The sequence below is a fragment of the Chrysemys picta genome, chromosome 10, assembly GCF_011386835.1.
Source record: "Chrysemys picta bellii isolate R12L10 chromosome 10, ASM1138683v2, whole genome shotgun sequence".
Lineage (NCBI taxonomy): Eukaryota > Metazoa > Chordata > Testudines > Emydidae > Chrysemys > Chrysemys picta.
This window is the reverse complement of record NC_088800.1, coordinates 76,242,950-76,262,850: the sequence shown is the minus strand read 5'-3', so window position 1 is coordinate 76,262,850 and position 19,901 is coordinate 76,242,950. Positions and strand designations below refer to the sequence as shown.

The following is a 19,901-nucleotide window of genomic DNA, read 5'->3' as shown; positions in this document are numbered from 1 at the left end:
CTGCTGTCTGGCTGTTGTTTCCGGGGCTGGGTGAGTCTGTCCTGGCATTCACTGCACATGCTACCTGCCTGCAGTGTCTATCCCATGACGGAGACCTGTTCACTTCCCTGTGCCCGTGGCCTCCCCTCCTGCCCCCTTTGGTATGTCCCCTCTGCCTGTTGTGTGTTGTCATGATGCAGATGGTGCATTCCCTGGGGTAGGGCTGTCTCTAGTGCAGGTCCGGCTGGTGCCACCACAAGGGGGCCTGATCCTCGAGGGGGGTCTTGGTAGGACCTTGATACCAATAATAATGAAACCTCTCTGAGCCAGTGGGGTTGCCCTGGCCTGAGGCTGCATGTGCCAGAATCAGAGCAGGGGAAATGACTGGAGACGCAGATTCATTCAGCAGTACTGTGCAATGCACCCTAGCAAGCTCCCCTGCCAGCCCCACTGGGGCCAGACTAGGCCAGACTGGGGGTTCACTTCCCTGCTCTCACACAATCCCTGAGTGATCCTGGGTAAGTCATTTAGGGCACGGCTGCTCTGCAGCGGAGAGGCGCAATTCCTCATGGGAGCAGATGTACACGGGAGAGCACTGCTCATGCTAGCCCACTAAAAACAGCAGCAGGGCCAGGACAGCCTGGTTAGCCACTGGAGTACGTCCTGACCTTGGATGGGATTGTAGGCGGGGAGAGCCCAAGCCCCTTCCCCGTCACACTGCTATTTTTAGCCCGCTCGCTGGAGCAGAGCTAGCACCTGTAGGTCTACCCGAGCTGGGAATGACACCCCAGCCCACCCCATAGCTGAGCCCCTCTGTAAACTGGGGACAACAGTGCTGCCCTGCCCCCTGGCAGGGAGAGGGACTGAGGATTGAGCATCTCACAGTGGCTAATGCGTCTACTATTTCAGGGGCAGGCTCTGGCCGCGGTGCAGCTGGTGCTGGGCCATGCATGGGCTCCCTGGCCCCGGTGCAGCTGGTGCTGGGCCATGCATGGGCTCCCTGGCCGCGGTGCAGCTGGTGCTGGGCCATGCATGGGCTCCCTGGCCCCGGCTGCTGTCCTGCCCAGCCTCAGGTGGGTGCCCAGGGAGGGGACCCCCCGGCCAGGTCCTGTGGGTTGGAGCTGCCCAGCAGCAGGGGGCGGTTCCTCCGGTTGCCCACCAGGTGGCGCTGCAGAGCTGGCGGGTGGGGGCTGTCCTGGGCTCGCGGCCCGGCGAGGTGTAGGTCAGGTGGCGTCACCTACGGGCAGCCCTTGTGACGGCTGGGGGACGGTTAGTGCCTGCGAATGCAGTTCCCGCTGCCGGACGCTGGATGGCGACGCGCGGGTACCGTTCCCCCGTCACGCCACCAGATGGCGCCCAGTCCCCTCCGGAGCCTTTGAGTCGACGGACAGGGGCAGGCTCCGTTTTGGTTCCGGGTCAAGCACAGGGCGACAGTAGCAGTTTCTGGTTCCGGTGTAAGCGGGCCCGGCTTTGAGTGGTAGGTGGGTGCGACCCGGGTCCCTCCCCCCCGGGGAGCAGCGTGGGGCTGGGGGGGCGGTGAATGCCGGGTTACCGGGGGGCTGGGTGAGTAGCGGGGGGAGGGGCCGGTGTTGGGGGGGCGGTGAATGTTGGGGTTACGGGGGGGCTGGGTGAGTAGCGGGGGGAGGGGCCGGTGTTGGGGGGCGGTGAATGCCGGGGTTACGGGGGGGCTGGGTGAGTAGCGGGGGGAGGGGCCGGTGTTGGGGGGGCGGTGAATGTTGGGGTTACGGGGTGGCTGGGTGAGTAGCGGGGGGAGGGGCCGGTGTTGGGGGGGCGGTGAATGTTGGGGTTACGGGGGGGCTGGGTGAGTAGCGGGGGGAGGGGCCGGTGTTGGGGGGGCGGTGAATGTTGGGGTTACGGGGGGGCTGGGTGAGTAGCGGGGGGAGGGGCCGGTGTTGGGGGGCGGTGAATGTTGGGGTTACGGGGGGGCTGGGTGAGTAGCGGGGGGAGGGGCCGGTGTTGGGGGGGCGGTGAATGTTGGGGTTACGGGGGGGCTGGGTGAGTAGCGGGGGGAGGGGCCGGTGTTGGGGGGCGGTGAATGTTGGGGTTACGGGGGGGCTGGGTGAGTAGCGGGGGGAGGGGCCGGTGTTGGGGGGGCGGTGAATGTTGGGGTTACGGGGGGGCTGGGTGAGTAGCGGGGGGAGGGGCCGGTGTTGGGGGGCGGTGAATGTCGGGGTTACGGGGCGGCTGGGTGAGTAGCGGGGAAGGGGCCGGTGTTGGGGGGCGGTGAATGTCGGGGTTACGGGGGGGCTGGGTGAGTAGCGGGGAAGGGGCCGGTGTTGGGGGGCGGTGAATGTCGGGGTTACGGGGGGGCTGGGTGAGTAGCGGGGAAGGGGCCGGTGTTGGGGGGCGGTGAATGTCGGGGTTACGGGGCGGCTGGGTGAGTAGCGGGGGGAGGGGCTGGGTTACGGGAGGAGGGGCCGGTGTTAGCGCGGGGGGGGGAGGCGGTGAATGTCGGGGTTACTGGGGGGTTGGATGAGTGGCGGGGGGAGAAGGTGGTTTAGCTGGGGGGGGTTGGGTGAGTGGTGGGGGCCCGGGTTTACGGGTGGGGAGTGGGTGAGTGGCGGGGGCCGGGGTTTGCGGAGGGGCGCGGGGGGGGACGGGTTAGCTGGGGCGGGACGGTGAGGCTATATCAGGCACGGGCTCGTTCCCTGCCCATCCCATGTCTCCTCTCCCGGACCCTGCAGGTGACGCTGCGGCGCGGAGACCCCGGCGGCATGAATCGCCCGAAGCCGGCCACGGTTCGCCGTCCCAGTGCGGTGCCCAAGCCCTCGGGTGAGTCCCAGCCTCTGGCAGCGGAGGGCTGCGAGAGGGGTCGGGCAGACCTTGGTCCCCCCGGGGCAGCCTGGGTTGAGCGGGACCACTGGCCACTAGCTTGGGAGGGAGAAGGGGAGGCTCTTATAGTGCCCCGAGCCTGGCCAGTTGGCTGGTGCTCAGTGGGGCTGTTGGTGCCCATCCCCCAGGCCACCCAGTAGGGCTGGCAGCTGCTTGTGAGCCCTGTTCCCTGGTGCCAGCCTCTAAGTGAAATCTGCCTTGGCTTTGTCTCTGCATTGTTTTGTCTTAAGGCCTGGGGTGCCCAGAGCACTGGCTGGGTTTGTGGCTCAAGGGAGGGGATGGAGACTTATGACTTTGTGGTCTTATCTCTGTTTTCCTTTCGTAGCTCATCCTCCACCGGGAGATTTTATTGCCTTGGGGTCGAAAGGCCAGACCAATGATTCTAAAGCTGCCGTCACACTGCTCAAGCCAGCGCCAGCTGGATTGCCCTCTGAGCGTAAACGGGAGGGGTCCGCTGCTTTATCTAGTGCATCCAGCCTGACGGGATTGACCAAACGCCCCAAACTCTGCTCCACGCCTCCCCTGAGTGCCCTGGGACGTCTGGCAGAGGCCGCAGTGGCTGAGAAACGGGCCATTTCACCCTCCATAAAGGAACCATCTGTGATTCCAATCGAAGGTAAAGCAACATTCTGGTTTCTGCTCGGAGTTGTGTGATTGTGAGAGGGGGTATAGTAGCATCCAGCTCTTCTACGCAGCATTTGAGCTGAGGAGCCTTTTCTCTGGGGTCTGTATGCTGGTGCTTGGGGAATTCCGTGTCCTTCCCCAGTAATGCCACTGTTGGTATAAGGCTCATGGGGAGTGTAACGCTAGCATCCTCCTGTGTTCAGTGCAAAGCAGGCACACTTTCTCCGCAGGCTTTCCACCCTGATATTGTAGTGCCGGGTGGGATTCCCTCTCCTGAACACTCTCTCATCCTTCCCCTCTTATCCGGACATAGTGTTTTGCTTTTGGCTCTCCTCCTTTTCCCTCTCTCTACTGCTCCATCTAGTTTTTCACTTCAGGTGGATGTCTAATACCAGCACTTGAAAGGTCTCTTCCTTGAGAAGTCATTGTCCCCATGTTAAAGCTCTTTAACTCTTCGTTGTGTAACTAACGTGTGGGGGTGGGGGCAACTGTGCATTTTAATGAAACCTCTGGGGGCCTGCATGTTGCATGTCATTTTGTAGAATGTCCTTCCGCTCCCTGGTGTTTGATATAATAATGGGGTTAAATTCTAGCAGAAAGAAAGACAGACAAAGGGTATATCTACACTGCCCGCCGAATCGGCAGGCAGCGATCGATTCAGCGGGGATCGATTTATCGCATCTAATCTAGACGCAATAAATTGACCCCCGAGTGCTCTCCTGTCGACTCCTGTTCTCCACTGCCGTGAGAGGTGCGGGCACAGTCGATGGGGGAGTGGCAGCCGTCGACTCACCACGGTGAAGACACCACGATAAGTAGATCTAAGTACGTTGACACTGAAGTTGCGTAACTTAGATCGATCCAAAGTGAGAGAGATCAAGGAATACAAGCAAAAGGGGACAGGAGTCTTCTGCAGAGCTTTCATGGGTGGGGAAAAGCAACCAGGGTGCCGTTCCACTCTGTTCAAGTCTCCCAGGGCCCGTCTTTGCTGCGTGGGGATCAGTATTGACAGCTGTTTGTCTGTGATTGCAGTTGTCCCCACTGTGCTGGTGGATGAGATTGAAGCAGCTGAGGCAGAAGGCAATGACGACCGCATTGAGGGGGTGCTGTGTGGAGCGGCGAAGCAGCTGAAAATGAACAGAGCCAAGCCTGACCCCACGTTGTACTTGAGTCTGATGTATCTGGCAAAAATCAAGCCCAATATATTTGCCACTGAGGGGGTTATTGAGGTGAGACTGTGTTTGTTTTGATTAACAAGTGTGATGAGATGTCACCTCAGTGTGCTGTCAACTTTTGAGCACCATGGGCTCCCGACACTGACCTACTAGTGCTGGGATTGGCTCTGCGAGCCTCTGAGCACAGTGGCATTTGCCTTGGTGCCAGGAATTGGGCTGAATTAACACAGCTGTAACTGTGACCTTTATGGTGGGTTCCTCTGTGCCTTCCTTCTCTCAACCCTTTACTGTGACTGGGTTCTGGGGGGATGCCACCTGGAACTGAGATACAGCTGAGCCCTCTGTCTCACCAGTCTTGGTTCCCTCTTGCACTGTGACGTTGTGACAAACTGCAAAGCCCTCCAAGCTTGCACTCATACCAACCTCCACAGGCAGGGACCACACCCAGCTGTGTTCATGAATGCTCTGGCCAGCCACTCATGAATCCACAATAGAGAGGCTACAGCCAAAATACTCCCAGCTCCCCAGCCTAAGACCCCAGAGCTCTACCATCTTGCCCTGGTCAAAACCCAGCCAGTATGAATTTATAACTCAGTCTGCCACTTCTGCAAAGGAAAGTGGATGTGCACCAACTCTTGTTCCTGAGCTGAGATTTATCCTCTCTGCACTTCAAGCACCACACAGTGTTTTGGGTAAAATATAACATAGATTTAGTAACTAGAGAAGGATAGCTTTTCAGTGATTATAAATGATAGCAAACAGATCGAAGTAGATTACCAGAAGAAATAACACAAAACGCAAACTAAGTCTGCAGTATTAGGGTCTGAATCAGTAATCTCTCATCCTGACGATACAAGCCTTCCGCCAAGTTTCTATACACAGACTAGAAATCCCTTTAGCCTGGGACTAGCACTTCCCCCTGCAGTTCAGTACTTTTTCCTCCGGTACTTTCAGGTGTGTTGTTGTAGGGAGAGTGAGGTGCAGCCATGAGATAATTTCCCCCTTTAATATCTTCTTCCAATTTGGTGGAAAGCTCTTTTGCTGTGACCTGGGTCAAACAGTTCCCGTTGTGTAGTGTGCTGTCTCTGAGAGGTTTCTGTGGTACACAGTTCCTGGGGTAATCCTTGTGCTTGTGTGTATTTCCTCAATAAGCCATTAACGTTGTTTGGACTTTCTGTTGTTCTACCTGAAAGGCTGCTTGTGGGTGTTCTCTACCTCACAATATGTTTCAGTAGCACATACAGAGCCAAACCTCTCAACTTCACATACAGTGATAGCACATACAATCCAACGAGACAGTGTCTAGTAAATCAAGACTTTTAGACTGATACCTAACAAGGCATACTTTGTACTAAACATAGCCTAATTGTAGGATAGTGGTGAATAAGGGGGTGCCAGGGTGTTGCACCTCCCCCCCTTAGTTTACTGCAGGAGTGTTAGTCACTGACTAATACAGAGGCAGTGGCCTAAGGTTCTCTTTAGGTTTTGACTATACAACTCCCAAGTGTTACCGAACATTGTAGTGTCACCCACAGGTGTTCCCTTGTCTTCATCTTTTGAGGGATTGATTCTTGTCTGACATCTTCCAGGCACTGTGCAGCCTCCTCCGGAGAGATGCCTCCATCAACTTCAAAGCCAAAGGGAACAGCCTGGTGTCCGTTTTGGCCTGTAATCTTCTTATGGCGGCTTACGAGGAGGATGAGAACTGGCCGGAGATCTTTGTCAAGGTACATGGTAGCTATGGGGAGAGCTCTCCCACTGGGTGATGCCATGGTGGGCGGGGCAAGAGGAGCTGGCCAACGTCATTGTGCTTGTCACCATGTAGGGGAGGGCAAGGTGACGTTGGAGAGGAGCAGAGGCCTTGTTGCTGTTACTCTGTGATGCTGTAGAGGGGAGAGTGCGTTATTGCTGTGGGGAGATTGGAAAAAAGGAGGTCGCTGTCTGAGGTGGGGGCAGATAAGCAACAGGACCAGTGGCTGTGTTGGAAGCTTGTGGGAGATGAAGTCCCTGTTTCTCAAACGAAGGTCTGCAGCTCGGTTTTCATTCAACACTGAGATGCTGCTGCCTCCTGTGCCTCTCTCTAGCCTTCCTATTCTCCCTTCTGAGATGCGCAATCAGGAGCCAGCGTATCCTTGTGCAGTGCTGTTCCTGGATGGTTCATCTGTGGGGCTTGATCTCTGGGTCTAAAAGCATGAGATTCTGCTGCTAGAGCTACAGAGCCAGGTTTGTTAGTTCTGCAGCAGTAGCTGACTGAAATATTTTTAAGTGATCTAGCTATGAAAGGGGGGAGACCCACAGTTTTGGGGAAGAAGGATTTCCCAGTGTTAGGATACTAGCCTGGGGTTTGGGATACCTGGATTCAGTTCCCTGCCCCCTCAGAAGTTCCCTGTGTGACCTTGAGCAAGTCTCTCTGGGCCTCAGTTCCCCATCATGCAACAGGGATAATAGCCCTGCCCTACCTTACAGGGCTGTGGGGAGGATAAATACGTGGAAGATTGTGAAGTGCGCAAGTGTCTCAGTGACTGGGCCACGTAAGTACCAAAGATGGATAGATGTCAGCATTGCTCCCATTTATACTCTGCTTGTTGCCCTCCGGCAGGTTTACATTGAGGACTCGCTTGGAGAGCGCATCTGGGTGGACAGCCCTCACTGCAAGACGTTTGTGGATAACATCCAGACAGCCTTCAGTACAAAGATGCCTCCGAAGAGCATGCTGTTACATGGGGAAGTTGGCCGCAGTGGAGGTGACCTTAGTGCAGGTAAGGAGGTGCCTGGGCAATGGAGCCAAGGTGGTTGAGAAGAGGATCGAAGCCTAGAGATATTTTTAGCCTGATAGTCTAGTAACAGCTCATCAGAGGGGATCCCAGTTAAGGCTAACACGGTTTGGGAAGCTGTTTGGTGAGATGGGGCACCTCTCATTGCTCTCTAGTGCCCACTCCTCCCCTTGAGAGATGCAAGGACCACCGGGGAAGAAGGTCACTTTTCGGGAGGAATGGATGGGATTTGAGTGCTCCTCTAAGTACTGCAACGCCCTGAAAGGTCCACCTAGAAGCTTGTGGGGGAAGCAGTGACAAGGTGTGGCTGAACACCAGTGCAGGGGCGCTGGTAAGAGGACTTCTGGGGAGGAGGCTGTTGCAGGGAGCTTCGTGAAACAGAATCCCTCAGTGCTAGTGAAGGGTCTCTTGGAAGGCGTATTGCTGAGGAGTTGTTACATCCATTCATGATTGTGTGTTGGTCTATCTGTAGGGAGCAGCCCCCACCCCGCCATGGCAGAGGAGGAAGACAGCCAGAGTGAACTGCTGATTGCAGAGGAGAAGATGAGTCCAGAGCAGGAGGGACAGCTTATGCCCAGGTACAGTGCCCCTTCTCTCCCCAATTACAGAGCCTTTTGGCATTGCAGCTCTCTGTGCAGACTCCTAATCCAGAAACCACTCTCGCAAAACTTATAGCGTCCCCCAACCAGCTCTCCTATGGCACACCCTAGAGAGAGAGTCTCCCCTAGATACAGCCCAGTGACGTTGGAATGGTTTGTGCCAACTCCTGGAGACCAGAGTGGTTTGTTGTCCATGCTGTTGAGTGGCCTGTGCTCTCCAGGGCTTGGTTATGTGTGGGAGGTGTTTCAGCAGATACTAGGTAAAAGAAGAGTTTGGACGTGAGCAAACATGGGATTATTGTGCCTCAGATATGAAGACCTCGCAGAGAGTGTGGAAGAGTATGTCTTGGACATGCTACGGGACCAGCTCAACCGGCGCCAGCCAATGGATAACGTCTCCAGGAACCTCCTTCGACTGCTGACAGCTACTTGTGGCTATAAAGAGGTCCGGCTGATGGCTGTTCAGAGGCTTGAGATGTGGTTGCAGAACCCAAAGGTAAGAGTGTTGGAGGCATTTTCTCCTGACCATCGAGGCTGTAATTACACTGTAACTTGTCTGGAGGCCAGGCCAGTAGGACCAGGAATTTCTGACTTTGTCTGTGATAGCGGTTGGTTGTTGACTTTCTGGTCTTATTGTGTAGCTGACCAGACCAGCCCAGGACTTGCTCATGTCAGTCTGTATGAACTGCAACACACATGGCTCTGAGGACATGGAGGTCATTTCCAACCTGATCAAAATCCGTCTCAAACCCAAAGTCCTTCTCAACCACTACATGCTGTGTGTCAGGTAAGCAAGTTAATGGGAGCGTGTGTCAGTCTGAATGCAGTGCAGTGTTTTCAGAGGGGCCCAGCTTCTGTTTAAAGAACTGGAAGGGAGGGCTGGTTGAGTGCAGTCTCTCAGCATCCCCTCTTGAGGGCATGTGGAGTTCTGAGTGTCACCGAGTGATTGATTGGCAGACAGTCCTTTCTCTGCTGGAGGACATGTTGTCTTCCCTTCCCGTCTTTGTTACGTGAGCTCAGAGACTAGAACTGTATGCCCAATAGTAAGAAGTCCATGGGATGCTTTGCTAACTCTGGATTCCCCTTGCAGGGAGCTGCTGAATGCTCACAGGGACAACCTGGGCACCATGGTCAAGTTTGTGATTTTCAATGAACTTTCAAATGCAAGAAACCCCAACAACATGCAGATTCTCTACACAGTGCTACAGCACAGCTCCGAGCTAGCACCCAAGGTAGGGACCGTGGCCTTGCAGGTGTTGTGTGTGTGATCAGTACATACCTGCGGGGGGGGAGTGGCTGAACTCGATCTTTATTTTTGTGGAGTCTCCCCAACTGCACGGGTATTTCCTTTGGTTTGGAAATCTGTGTACAGTGTTTGTCTGAAACAAACGTGCACGGGCATTGTCAGACTCCCGAACCCTTTGGGTGTGTGCCTTTGTAATCGGTGGTGCTGTCGTCTTCAGGAGAACCTCCCCGCGACTGTGGCTGTCCCATTAGAGCTCCTCAGTGAATTCATTCAGGCCTCGGTGTGGCGATAACACCAGCAGGGACTCGATGTATCTAGTCTCTGTCCATGGATGTTGGTGCTGAATATTGGGCACTAAAGGGCTTCTCTTTTGTGGCCTCAGTTCCTGGCCATGGTGTTCCAGGATCTGCTGACTAATAAGGATGATTATCTGCGGGCCTCGCGGGCGCTGCTGCGAGAGATCATCAAACAGACAAAACATGAGATCAACTTCCAGGCTTTCTGCTTGGGGCTCATGCAGGAGCGGAAGGAGGCCCAATATACAGACATGGAATTCAAGGTACCACCTCATCTTGCCGTACCACCTCTGCTTCTCATCCCAGCACTCCAACTGGTATCCTGAGGGACTCTGTGGCATTCTGCTTCTCTGATGGCTTAACCCCTCCATGCAGTGCTTTCTTGCTCTCCCTTCTATTCTATGTGGCTTACCTGCTCTCTTTTCTTGCTTATTTCCTCCATGACATTGCTCAGGGGGACATGATTCATCCCCTTTCCTCCTTGTCTGTATGGCTTGGCTATTGCTCCTTGCAGTTTAGTGGCCATGTTCCAGTCCCTCTTCCCTGTCCACACTATTTGGACTTATGAGCCCTCCTGCCTGTCTCCTGTCCCAATACTCCCACACTGGCACCCCTGGCTTTACCTCTGCACCCTGCATGATTTTACAGGCATCTCTGGCATCGGGTGCACCTTTGGATGATGGGCACTCCTCCTCCAGATGCAGCTGGGATATCAACTGTAGGGATCTTTTTTTAGGAGCGGTTTGTCATCCACATAACTGACCTGCTGGCTGTCTCCATGATGCTCGGCATCACGGCTCAGGTGAAGGAGGCTGGGATTGCATGGGACAAAGGAGAGAAAAAGAGTAAGCCTCCTAACCTGGATTCCTTTGAACATCGGACGTGTGGGGTAGAGAACATCGGGGGAACATTGCAGCTGGGAGTAGTGAGGCTGAGTCTCGGAGAGGATCCCTAGAATCCTGTCTGGTGGTGTTGGGGTGTGATGGGCCACATCTTAATAAATCTACCAGCTGGATGCACAGTCAACACTGAGAATCACTCAGAGCAGAGGTGCTTGTAATAGCCATAGAAAACAGAGGCTGGGAGACCTGTACTAGGAGGGGGAAAGGGGGACTGAGTTGGGATGTGGGGGACAGTTCAGAAACCTGGCTTTTGTATGATGGAGCAGCTGTGAGAATTATAAAATACCTGAGAGCCAACTATTTGGACTAACAGGAAAGCTGCTGCCTGTGTGTGTCCTTGTCTCAGCCTTGCATTTCCGCTAAAATGTCCCAGGGTTTATTCTAGTTCCCAAGGGTGGTGCCAGAAAGCCCCCTCTGCTACCAAATGTGTGTGCTGTTCGTAGTGGTGGGTGCGGATGGTTAGCTGGTCTAGTGTGCTGGGCCTCTCTCTAGGTTAGTCACTGCTGACTCCCTGGAGTCATCTGCTTGTGAGATGGCTGTTCATAACAGCCACGCCCCAGCTTCCCAGGGGGCTGTGAAATACGTGCAGAGTTCCTGACCTGAGTGTATGTCTGTTTCAGACTTGGAGGTGCTGCGTTCCTTCCAGAACCAGATTGCCGCCATCCAACGCGATGCTGTCTGGTGGCTCCACACGGTGGTTCCATCTATCAGCAAACTGGCTCCGAAGGACTACGTGCACTGGTATGAGGTTCAGTTGAATGGAGTGGTTCCTAGCAAACCTGCTCTGGAAATCCCCCCCCATGCTCCCCAGTCACATCACTGACTCTACTAAACATGCTATGTAGAGACAATGCGTGTGCTCCTGAGAGCAACTGGAGTGTCTCCCCTCCCAACAGCCCCGCAGCAGGAACGCTCTGCCCTAGCGGTAGGGAGATGGATTTGCTTTCCCTTCGGGATTTCACATGCACTTCTGTTCAAACTTTAATGCCAAAGGCTTTAGATAGTATTTCCACAGTATTCACATCCCAATTATGCTGTCAAGGAATCAGCCCCTTTGGACCTGTGTTTTGATCTTATCTGATAATGGAGGGAAAGGTCCCTAGATAGGGATGTTCTTGTAGGGTGGAGACCAGATAGAGCTCTGTCTCCGAGACTTTCTGCCCTTGCAGGCAAGAGTATACTACAGGGGATTAGATGGTTTGAGGCATTGGTAATGGGACCAAAAGATCAGTCAGGTCAGCTGAGGTGGGTAATAACTGAAATCTGTTCCCACCTGATGGCTATTGGGGTCTCCTTGGAAGTACTGAAGACGGCGGGCATATCGCACCACCCATCACCATTGCAATTGGTACTAGCTGTTCCCCTGGTTAGTCTTGGCAGAACTTTCCTCTTGCCTGAGGAGGGAGTCCTTCCGGGTCAGGGTTGGGGCATGTTAGCAGTGTGGGGAGGCTCGCCTGGCTGCTGCCTGTATCGTATATTCTTCTGTGGATTGTATTGCGCTCCAGTCTCCAGGGCTCTCAGTTCACACACCGGGGAAAGATGCACTGGGTTTCAATGAGAGTTAAGACTTTAGTATTGTTTCTCTCTGCAGTCTCCACAAGGTGCTGTTCACAGAGCAGCCAGAGACCTACTACAAATGGGACAACTGGCCCCCTGAGAGCGACCGCAAGTAAGTGCATGCACCTCGCCTGCAATTGGGTTTCCATGGGCAGAGCTGTGGCAGCAAGGAGAGGAGAAATCAGACATTTCTGGTGCTTAACTAAGCTCCCCATAAGGATGTTTTGTACCTCTGTGTTGGAGACATCTGCTCTGCTGAGGTTTTCATTGTCCCTGTCGGTTCTCACAGAAGATTGGGTTTCTCCAGTCTTCACCTGCCCCTCTTCCTCCTCCCCCCATCCCCACACTGGTTGATGCTGTGGCTGCAGGGAGAATGGGCCTGCATTGTGTGTGGTGCTGGGGAGCTGAAGCCTGCCTGTCTGAGTCTGTAAAATTCAATTGCAGGGGTCAAACTAAACCATGTTCTGGAAGGGGGCTTGTTCTTGTATGTGACTAAGCTGGGGGATGCGAGCATTTTCCGTGGCTTTAACGTGGGCTGTCGTGGCTCTCCTCTGCTCTCCGTGTCCGAGCAATACGAGCCCAGCCCCAGGCTGCAATCCGGAAAGGTTCCCCTTTCTTTGGGCACTGGGTCACGGCCTTCTCTCTATTTCTCATTCCCAGCTTCTTCCTGCGCCTCTGCTCGGAGGTGCCTATCCTTGAAGACACGCTCATGCGGATCCTTGTCATTGGTTTGTCACGGTCACCCCTCGGCCCTGCCGACGCCATGGAGCTTGCTGACCACTTGGTGAAGCGGGCGGCGGCTGTGCAAGCAGACGGTAGGAATGCTGTGCAGGGCTGTGTGAAAATGATCTGGTGATGTAGCAATTCCTGCCCTGTTGAGAGCGGGTAGCTTGTTGCACTCCTGTCCCTCCTCCACGCGGCTCAGAGAGTCTCCAGTGCATGTGTACCACTGCTCCCCCGATACACCTCAGAATGGTTGGAGCAGTTAGTAAGTCCATCTGCATTAGACTGGGGAAGAGCGTTTTGATCTAGTTGTTGAAGCACACGACTAGGAGCCAGGAACTTTCTGCCACTCTCTCTCTCTCTCTCTGTCTTTGGGCAAGTCACTCATCTCCCTGCCACCGCGAAAGTGAGCTAAACACACCTGCACAGTGGGTTATTATTTGCTAATTACTGGCTGTATAAGGGCTAAGTAATGCGATCGTTATTACCCAGAGAAAACTAATGTTTTTACAGTCAGTAATTTAACACTTACGTAGAGCATAAAAGTCAATTAAAAATCTTCTACGCCCTAAAAAAAATGAGTTAAGGTGATTGACTAAAGTATTCTTTTGGCCTTACAGCTTATATTTAATATTGACTTGTGACAGATCTCCTTCACAAATCACCTGGCCAACCAGGTGTAGTTATGAACTCTGTCAGTGTGGCTGTCACTCAGACGAATATAACCATGTGATTTGAGCTGTATGTGTTGATTGTTTATAAGTGTGTCTGGGGCAGAGTTCAGGGTGGTGTTAAAGCATGTCTCTAAAGCACATAGCATACTCTGGGCATTGAACAGTAAACACACAAGTCTAAAAAGTGAAAAAACTAGACTCTGTTTTTAGATACACCAGTGAAAATGTGGTATTAATGCTCTAAATGCTGCATTATTTCAAGTGTTGAAATAGTTGTTTATAAGTTAGAGGGGCCCAGAAGGGTTAGACAGCAGACCTGGACTGAAAAAGGGCATTTTTCATGTCTCTGAACTCCTAAACTACTGAATGGATTTACTGCTAATTTTCTTCTAAACCTGTTTCCTAGAAGTAAATAGTGTAGCGCTTGTTAGGTTTGAAAAATGTTCTCCCTAATCAAAGAACTTAAAACTCATCTTTAGCTGAAAAACTCAATATATATTTAATTATAGAGCTGATCCTAATTTCTCCATAAACATTATGATTGTTCCCAAAGCCTGTAATGGTAGAATCATTTGAGGTTAGCCTTTCAGTACAGCTTATTAGCATGTTTCCTTAAGAACTATCAGCCAAGTACCCATGTCTATAACCTGTTTGTTCTCTTCCCACTTTAGATGTAGAGGTCCTGAGGGTGGAGAGAATCCAACTGATTGATGCAGTCTTAAATCTGTGTACTTACCATCATCCGGAGAACATCCAGCTTCCCCCAGGGTAAGGCTTGTAGATGCAAAACTCTTAGTTGCAAAGTTCTAGCCCCTGCTCACCTTGTTTCCGAGAGTACTGGAACCCTTCCCTAGAGTAAGCTTGTAATAATGTCTTGATTTGGTGGGAATTTATGGGGAGCAGAGGGTGGGATCTGTACCCTGGAGCTGATTCCCAGTGACTGGGCTTGGTAGGGACTTTCCTCTGGTCTGTGTGGGTATTTGCGGATGATCCTTCCAGGTCTCTGTGCACACTCACTTGAGAAGGGTATTCACCTGATATATCTGCAGGACTCTGACAATGCTGAATGCAAACAACGAAAAACTAAGCAGAGAAGCAATGTGTCCAGTGCAGCGGTTCTCAACCCGCGGGCCTCATGAGGCCCAATTAGCACATAACTGTGGCCTGGCTCAGCTGTGTGCTAAAGGCCCACCAGGGGTCCGCCAGGTTCCTGGTTGCCCCGCCTCCCGGTAGGGTCAGTGTCAGGACAGCCAACCCACCACGCTGGTTCTGGGGTCAGGGCTGCTGGCTGGCCAGCCCCACGGGGTCCAGGGTCGGGGTCCGGGCTGCCGCTTCCCTGCCACCTGGCCCCTGCAGCCCAGGTAACACATTGTGAGCCACATATGCGGCCCACAATGTGTAATAAGTTGAGAACCACTGGTCTAGTGGTTAGAACAGGCAACTCTGAATACAAATAACTTGGTTCTGCCAATGGCTTTTTCAGGTATCAGCCTCCAAACCTAGCCATCTCTACCCTCTACTGGAAGGCTTGGCCTCTCCTCCTGGTAGTGGCCGCATTCAACCCTGAAAACATTGGTGAGTTATGAGCACTTCTCAGAGCACCAGCGCAGCTGAAGTGTGTCACAAGAGGGGGCTCTGCTGTCTCAGCTGAAGATGCACATGAGGATGGCTAGATGTTGTTGTTGCATGACTCCACGCTGATGCATATGCGCTGCGTAAACAGAGCTCTGCAGGTTGGGGGCGTGTCTAGAAGGAATTTGGATCAGGTGGAGCATAGGATGAGCAGGGGGACTAGTTGTGAGTGCCCCTGTTCTGTTTGTGTGTGTGAGGGAACGAGTCTGAGGGGGATGGGGAGGGAGTGTGGTATGCTCCGTGCACACACATCTAGGCAAATATCCTGACTGGGTGTCTAATCCTCTGACTGCCCTTTTCTCCTGGGTTGCAGGGTTGGCTGCCTGGGAGGAGTATCCCACGCTAAAGATGCTCATGGAAATGGTCATGACTAAGTGAGTGTTGTTCAGCTCTTTCCATTTCATCCCACTCCTGAAGAGAACGGATTTCTGAACCAAGTTTGCACCTGATGGCTTCTTCCTTTCTCTGTCTGAGGGGTAGGGGGAGAGAAGGTTTAGCACAAAGCTTACGGAAGTGAAACTGGCTGGGCAGCAGCTGTGGCGGAGTCTAGAAAGAGCGAGGGCACCTCCCTCAGCTGTCCCTGATGGGCAGTGAAGCCAGGCTCTGTAAGAGCAAGGGATGCATAGGACATGTTTTGTTGGAAAGGGCTTGGCTTTTCATCCACATTCAGAAGGTCCATTAGTATTTTCATGCTGTCTGGTTGAACCAAGAAATGCCGTCTGGCATTTGGACTCTTTGCTCAGTGCAGAATTTATAGCACCAAAGGTCAAATAATTGTTGTGCCTCTTCTTCGCAGTAATTACTCCTATCCCCCCTGCACTCTGACGGATGAGGAGACCCGCACAGAAATGATTAATCGTGAGCTCCAAATATCCCAGCGGGAAAAGCAGGAGATTCTTGCATTTGAGGGTCATCTGGCTGCTGCATCTACAAAGCAGACTATTACAGAGAGCAGCAGCCTCTTGCTGTCCCAGCTCACCAGTCTGGACCCCCAGTGAGTAGTCTTCTCCATTCTGGTACAATCAGGGAGTTCCCACCCTTGTAGTGGCATCCTCAGACAGGAAGAAACAAGGCTGAAGATCTCACTTGGCGGAAGAGAGCCCCAGGCAGAGGCCTTCAGGTGGGTGAAGGTAGTGGTGACTGGCCGAGGTGAGAGAGGATTCGATGGCCGTGTAACACAATGAGATGTGCCCTCTCCATTTGGACCACTTCCTACCCCTTCTGTCACATGTGTGGGTTTTATGCACTGTTGAGTCAGTGCATGTCTGTATCTTTGTGAGGGTGGGATTAGCTGTGTGTAAAGCCTCCTTGTTTCTCTGGCAGGGGCCCCCCACGCAGACCTCCGCCACATGTCCTGGAGCAGGTGAAAAGCCTAAATCAGTCCCTCCGCTTAGGACACCTCCTATGCCGCAGCCGCCACCCAGACTTTCTACTCAACATCATTCAGAGGCAGGTGGGTTTCCTGAGGATGTGGGAGACTGGAATTGGCCTCTCTGTAGCTTGGAGGGAGCATGGGAGCTTCTGCAGGGAGGTATCCCAGTAATGCAGGGGCCTGAAGCCTGGGTTTATGGGACCTGTGGGGGCAGAAAGCAGGAGATGAATCAGATGCAAGGAAAAGTGGCTTATTTCTCTCCCCCGGAGGGTCAGGGGGGATTGCCTTCTGCTGCTTGAGAACTAATGGGAGACCCTCACCAGTCAGTGCAATGGTAAATGTGCAGGAGATCCTGGATTTTCCAGCCCTTCATTGTATCTGTCCTGTTCCCTAGGCCTCATCCCAATCAATGCCATGGTTAGCAGATCTGGTTCAGTCCAGTGAGGGCTCCTTGGATGTTCTTCCGGTGCAATGTCTTTGTGAGTTCCTGCTGCATGATGCTGCTGATGAATCTGCCTCAGGCGAGGAGGAGGAGGAGGGAGAAAGTAAAGAACAGCGTGCCAAGAAACGCCAGGTAAGTGGCCTCCTGGGTTGGTTGCTTCAGGTATTTGAGTGGCCTGGTTCTGATATGATCTCATTGGATGGATACCTTCTCTTTCCAGAGACAGCAGAAGCAGAGGCAGCTGCTTGGGCGCCTACAGGACTTGCTCTTGGGCCCCAGAGCTGATGAGCAGACCACATGTGAGGTGCTGGACTACTTCCTGCGGCGCCTCAGTTCCTCTCAGGTGGCCTCCCGAGTGCTGGCCATGAAGGTAAGAAGAACAGACAGTAACTGGTTTGGGTTTTCCAGGAATGATGGGCAGAGTCTCTCACTTACATGGCTTCAGACAGCACTTGGACATGGAGGGGCTTTTGAATGTGGCTGTTGTTCCTCATTTTCTGCTTTAGCTAAAGGCAAGAACCTTGCTCCATCCTCGTTTGTCCATTTGAACTCTTCCCTCCTGTTTCCTGGACCTCACAAATGACACTGGCGCTTTGCTATCACCTTTGCTCAGGCAGGGCTGCAGAGTCCTGTCCTTCCAAGTGAGCAGATTGTCCAGGTGCAATACAGTAAGATGTGTATTGGAGGCCACCCTTGCTGGGTAGCCTACCTCAAGGTCTCTCTAAATGTACCAACTTGATCGTTGCTCTTTGCTGTTAAAACACCACCTCTGTTCGGAAGCTGGTTTTTCTTTTTATGTCCTTTTGAGTATGTTCACTTAAGCTGGGATTAAGGTGCAGATCCTATGCGTGCAGAATCCAGACTGCAGATCCTGGGGCTCTTGGGGAAATCATCAGTTATTATCCTTGGGGTACTCCCAATAGAATGTAAATGGGGAAACTGCTATTGACTGCAGACTTCTCTGAACATACATGGTACCATGAGGACACTAGAGAGGTGCTCTCCTCGCATGTGTTCCATGTTGATTGTTATGACGCTGTACAGTAGTCTGAAACCTCTCTCAGAGTAACTGTTAAGTAGAGAGTTCTTTTGGTTGCTGCTAAAACACAAATGGCCGGTCCCAGTGACCTGGAGTCCATGTTTTTTCTGTGATGCATACACATCACCTTCAGGTTGTTAGTGGATGGAATTTGAAGCTCTGTTTCCACTTTGGGGTTCTTGGTTTATGGTTCAGTATGAAAATGCTAACCCAGCTGTTGCTTTATATACATGGGCTTTGTCCATTGTACATCTCCCTGCAGGGTCTGTCCTTGGTGCTGTCGGAAGGGGGATTGCGTGATAGAGAGGAAAAAGAGCACCCTATGGAGGAAGATTCTGGTGACTCTGAACTCCTGCAGGGATACCAGTGGCTGCTAAGAGACCTGCCGAGGCTGCCGTTGTTTGACAGTGTTAGGGCAACTACATCTGTTGCCTTGCAACAGGTAAAGTTGACTAGGAGCAACTGGAGGTACTGGGGAGGTGGGGCAGGGATAGGAATGGTCTGCTCTGAAGGCAGAGTGTTCTCTGCCCTATTGATGGTAAACTGAACCAAATGGATGTGTGTGTATATTGGGATAAGGGATGTTCCCTAACGTGTTACTGCTTGTTGCTATCGTCTAATGATCACTAACCGGAAAACCTCTCGTTCCAGGCCATCCACATGGAGACCGATCCTCAGACCATCAGTGCTTATTTGGTGTACCTATCCCAGCACGCCCCCATAGAGGATCAGGGGCAGCACAATGACCTCTCTCTGGTAAGAGAAGGGATTGAGGGATCACAGGGAAACACTGTAGCTCACATCTCCCTGCACTGTAACGACCACAGGCTCATAACTTAGAGATCTGTTATAACTGAGCCAGAGGCTTCCTGTACAAACTGTTAATGAGTTTACAAGCCACACGCAGGGGTGGCTTGTTTCTTTCATGTGTCTCGCATTGGAAGTCAGACTGCACATGACTTTCGGAGGTGGGTAGCCATCCGCAATAGGATGGTGAATTTGAGACTATAGATTGGTTTTAAAAAAAAATAATCCCCACTCTGATAGAGTGCGCAGTCTCTGGACCCAGCTGGAGAGTGTTTGCCATTAATACCTAGGTATATGATAAATGTTGGGAAATTGGGAGTGAGGCATTAACAACATGACAAGTCGGGTACATTTTGTAGTAATCAAAGAGGAGTTCTGAATTTTTTAAAATATCCTTTGGGCCATCTTGGGTACTTGGCATCTTTCATTGTTCACAGATTTTAAAGGGTGCCTTGCCAGCACTTTCTTGCGTTTTGTGGGGGTTCTGTTCTGCCTTGGTGATTGCCCAGTGATGGGGCGTGGGTCTCATGGAGAATCTATTGAATCGTTCTTTGCCTCCTGGGCTGGTCTCCAGGCTCTGTGCACGCGCGTGCTCAGGTGTCTTAACTTACGATTGTTGTTAAAATATAACAAACATCATGGGATCGCTGAGTCCTCTAACAACTGTGACAAATCTTCCACCTGACTTAAACCTGGTAACACTTCCTGTGCTATAGGTGTATGGAAATTGGGATATGCCATAGCAGAGGGGGCATTGTCAGTTGTAAGGAAGGAAGATGATTTGTGCTACACCTGCTCCAGTGTTGCGCACCTATCCAAAGATTGCAGTTCCATCCATAACATCCTCGTGGCCCTTATGTGGCAAGATGGACAGTGGACTGATCCAGGGTAGGGCCCGGTGGGCAAATAGCTTTTCCAGCAATCAAAGTGGAGGGGGCTAGGGAGTGAAGCAGGAGTGCCAGTGTGAGCCCGTGTGAAGATTTTCACAGGTCTCTTCTCCCGGCAGGACGTGGCCAGGCTCATAGTGGAACGCTCCACCATCATGTCTCATCTCTTCTCGAAACTCTCGTACTCTGCTGAGTCAGAGGCAGTGCTGGTTGCTCTGCTCTCCATCTTCTCTTGCTACGTTAAGCGCATGCGCCAGAGCAAGGAAGGGGAGGAGGTGTACAGCTGGGTAAGCATCTCCCGCTATCTTCTTTGGGTCCTT

General features: G+C 52.6%; 1 protein-coding gene across 7 annotated transcripts in view; it reads left to right on the top strand.

Annotated features, from left to right (window-relative positions):
* The first annotated feature begins 1,318 nt into the window (after nt 1–1,318).
* INTS1 (integrator complex subunit 1) overlaps nt 1,319–19,901 on the top strand; it is a 51,254-nt gene continuing 32,671 nt past the window's right edge. For 5 of the 7 annotated variants that reach the window (XR_010591199.1, XR_010591203.1, XR_010591202.1 and 2 more), the window contains exons 1-25: nt 1,319–1,456; nt 2,685–2,772; nt 3,158–3,448; nt 4,489–4,685; nt 6,221–6,358; nt 7,231–7,390; nt 7,878–7,983; nt 8,314–8,500; nt 8,646–8,791; nt 9,095–9,236; nt 9,633–9,809; nt 10,283–10,391; nt 11,069–11,189; nt 12,040–12,117; nt 12,666–12,820; nt 14,074–14,170; nt 14,886–14,977; nt 15,348–15,408; nt 15,831–16,028; nt 16,358–16,487; nt 16,801–16,980; nt 17,069–17,218; nt 18,150–18,329; nt 18,539–18,643; nt 19,701–19,868. Coding sequence is in view for 2 of the 7 variants with exons in the window: in XM_065560055.1 (XP_065416127.1) it covers nt 2,715–2,772; nt 3,158–3,448; nt 4,489–4,685; nt 6,221–6,358; nt 7,231–7,390; nt 7,878–7,983; nt 8,314–8,500; nt 8,646–8,791; nt 9,095–9,236; nt 9,633–9,809; nt 10,283–10,391; nt 11,069–11,189; nt 12,040–12,117; nt 12,666–12,820; nt 14,074–14,170; nt 14,886–14,977; nt 15,348–15,408; nt 15,831–16,028; nt 16,358–16,487; nt 16,801–16,980; nt 17,069–17,218; nt 18,150–18,329; nt 18,539–18,643; nt 19,701–19,868 (3,426 nt within the window). In the remaining 5 variants the exon portion in view is untranslated. Of the gene's footprint in view, nt 1,543–2,684; nt 2,773–3,157; nt 3,449–4,488; nt 4,686–6,220; nt 6,359–7,230; nt 7,391–7,877; nt 7,984–8,313; nt 8,501–8,645; nt 8,792–9,094; nt 9,237–9,632; nt 9,810–10,282; nt 10,392–11,068; nt 11,190–12,039; nt 12,118–12,665; nt 12,821–14,073; nt 14,171–14,885; nt 14,978–15,347; nt 15,409–15,830; nt 16,029–16,357; nt 16,488–16,800; nt 16,981–17,068; nt 17,219–18,149; nt 18,330–18,538; nt 18,644–19,700; nt 19,869–19,901 lie in introns of all 7 variants that reach the window. The other 2 variants (XR_010591201.1, XR_010591200.1) reach the window with 2 other exon arrangements.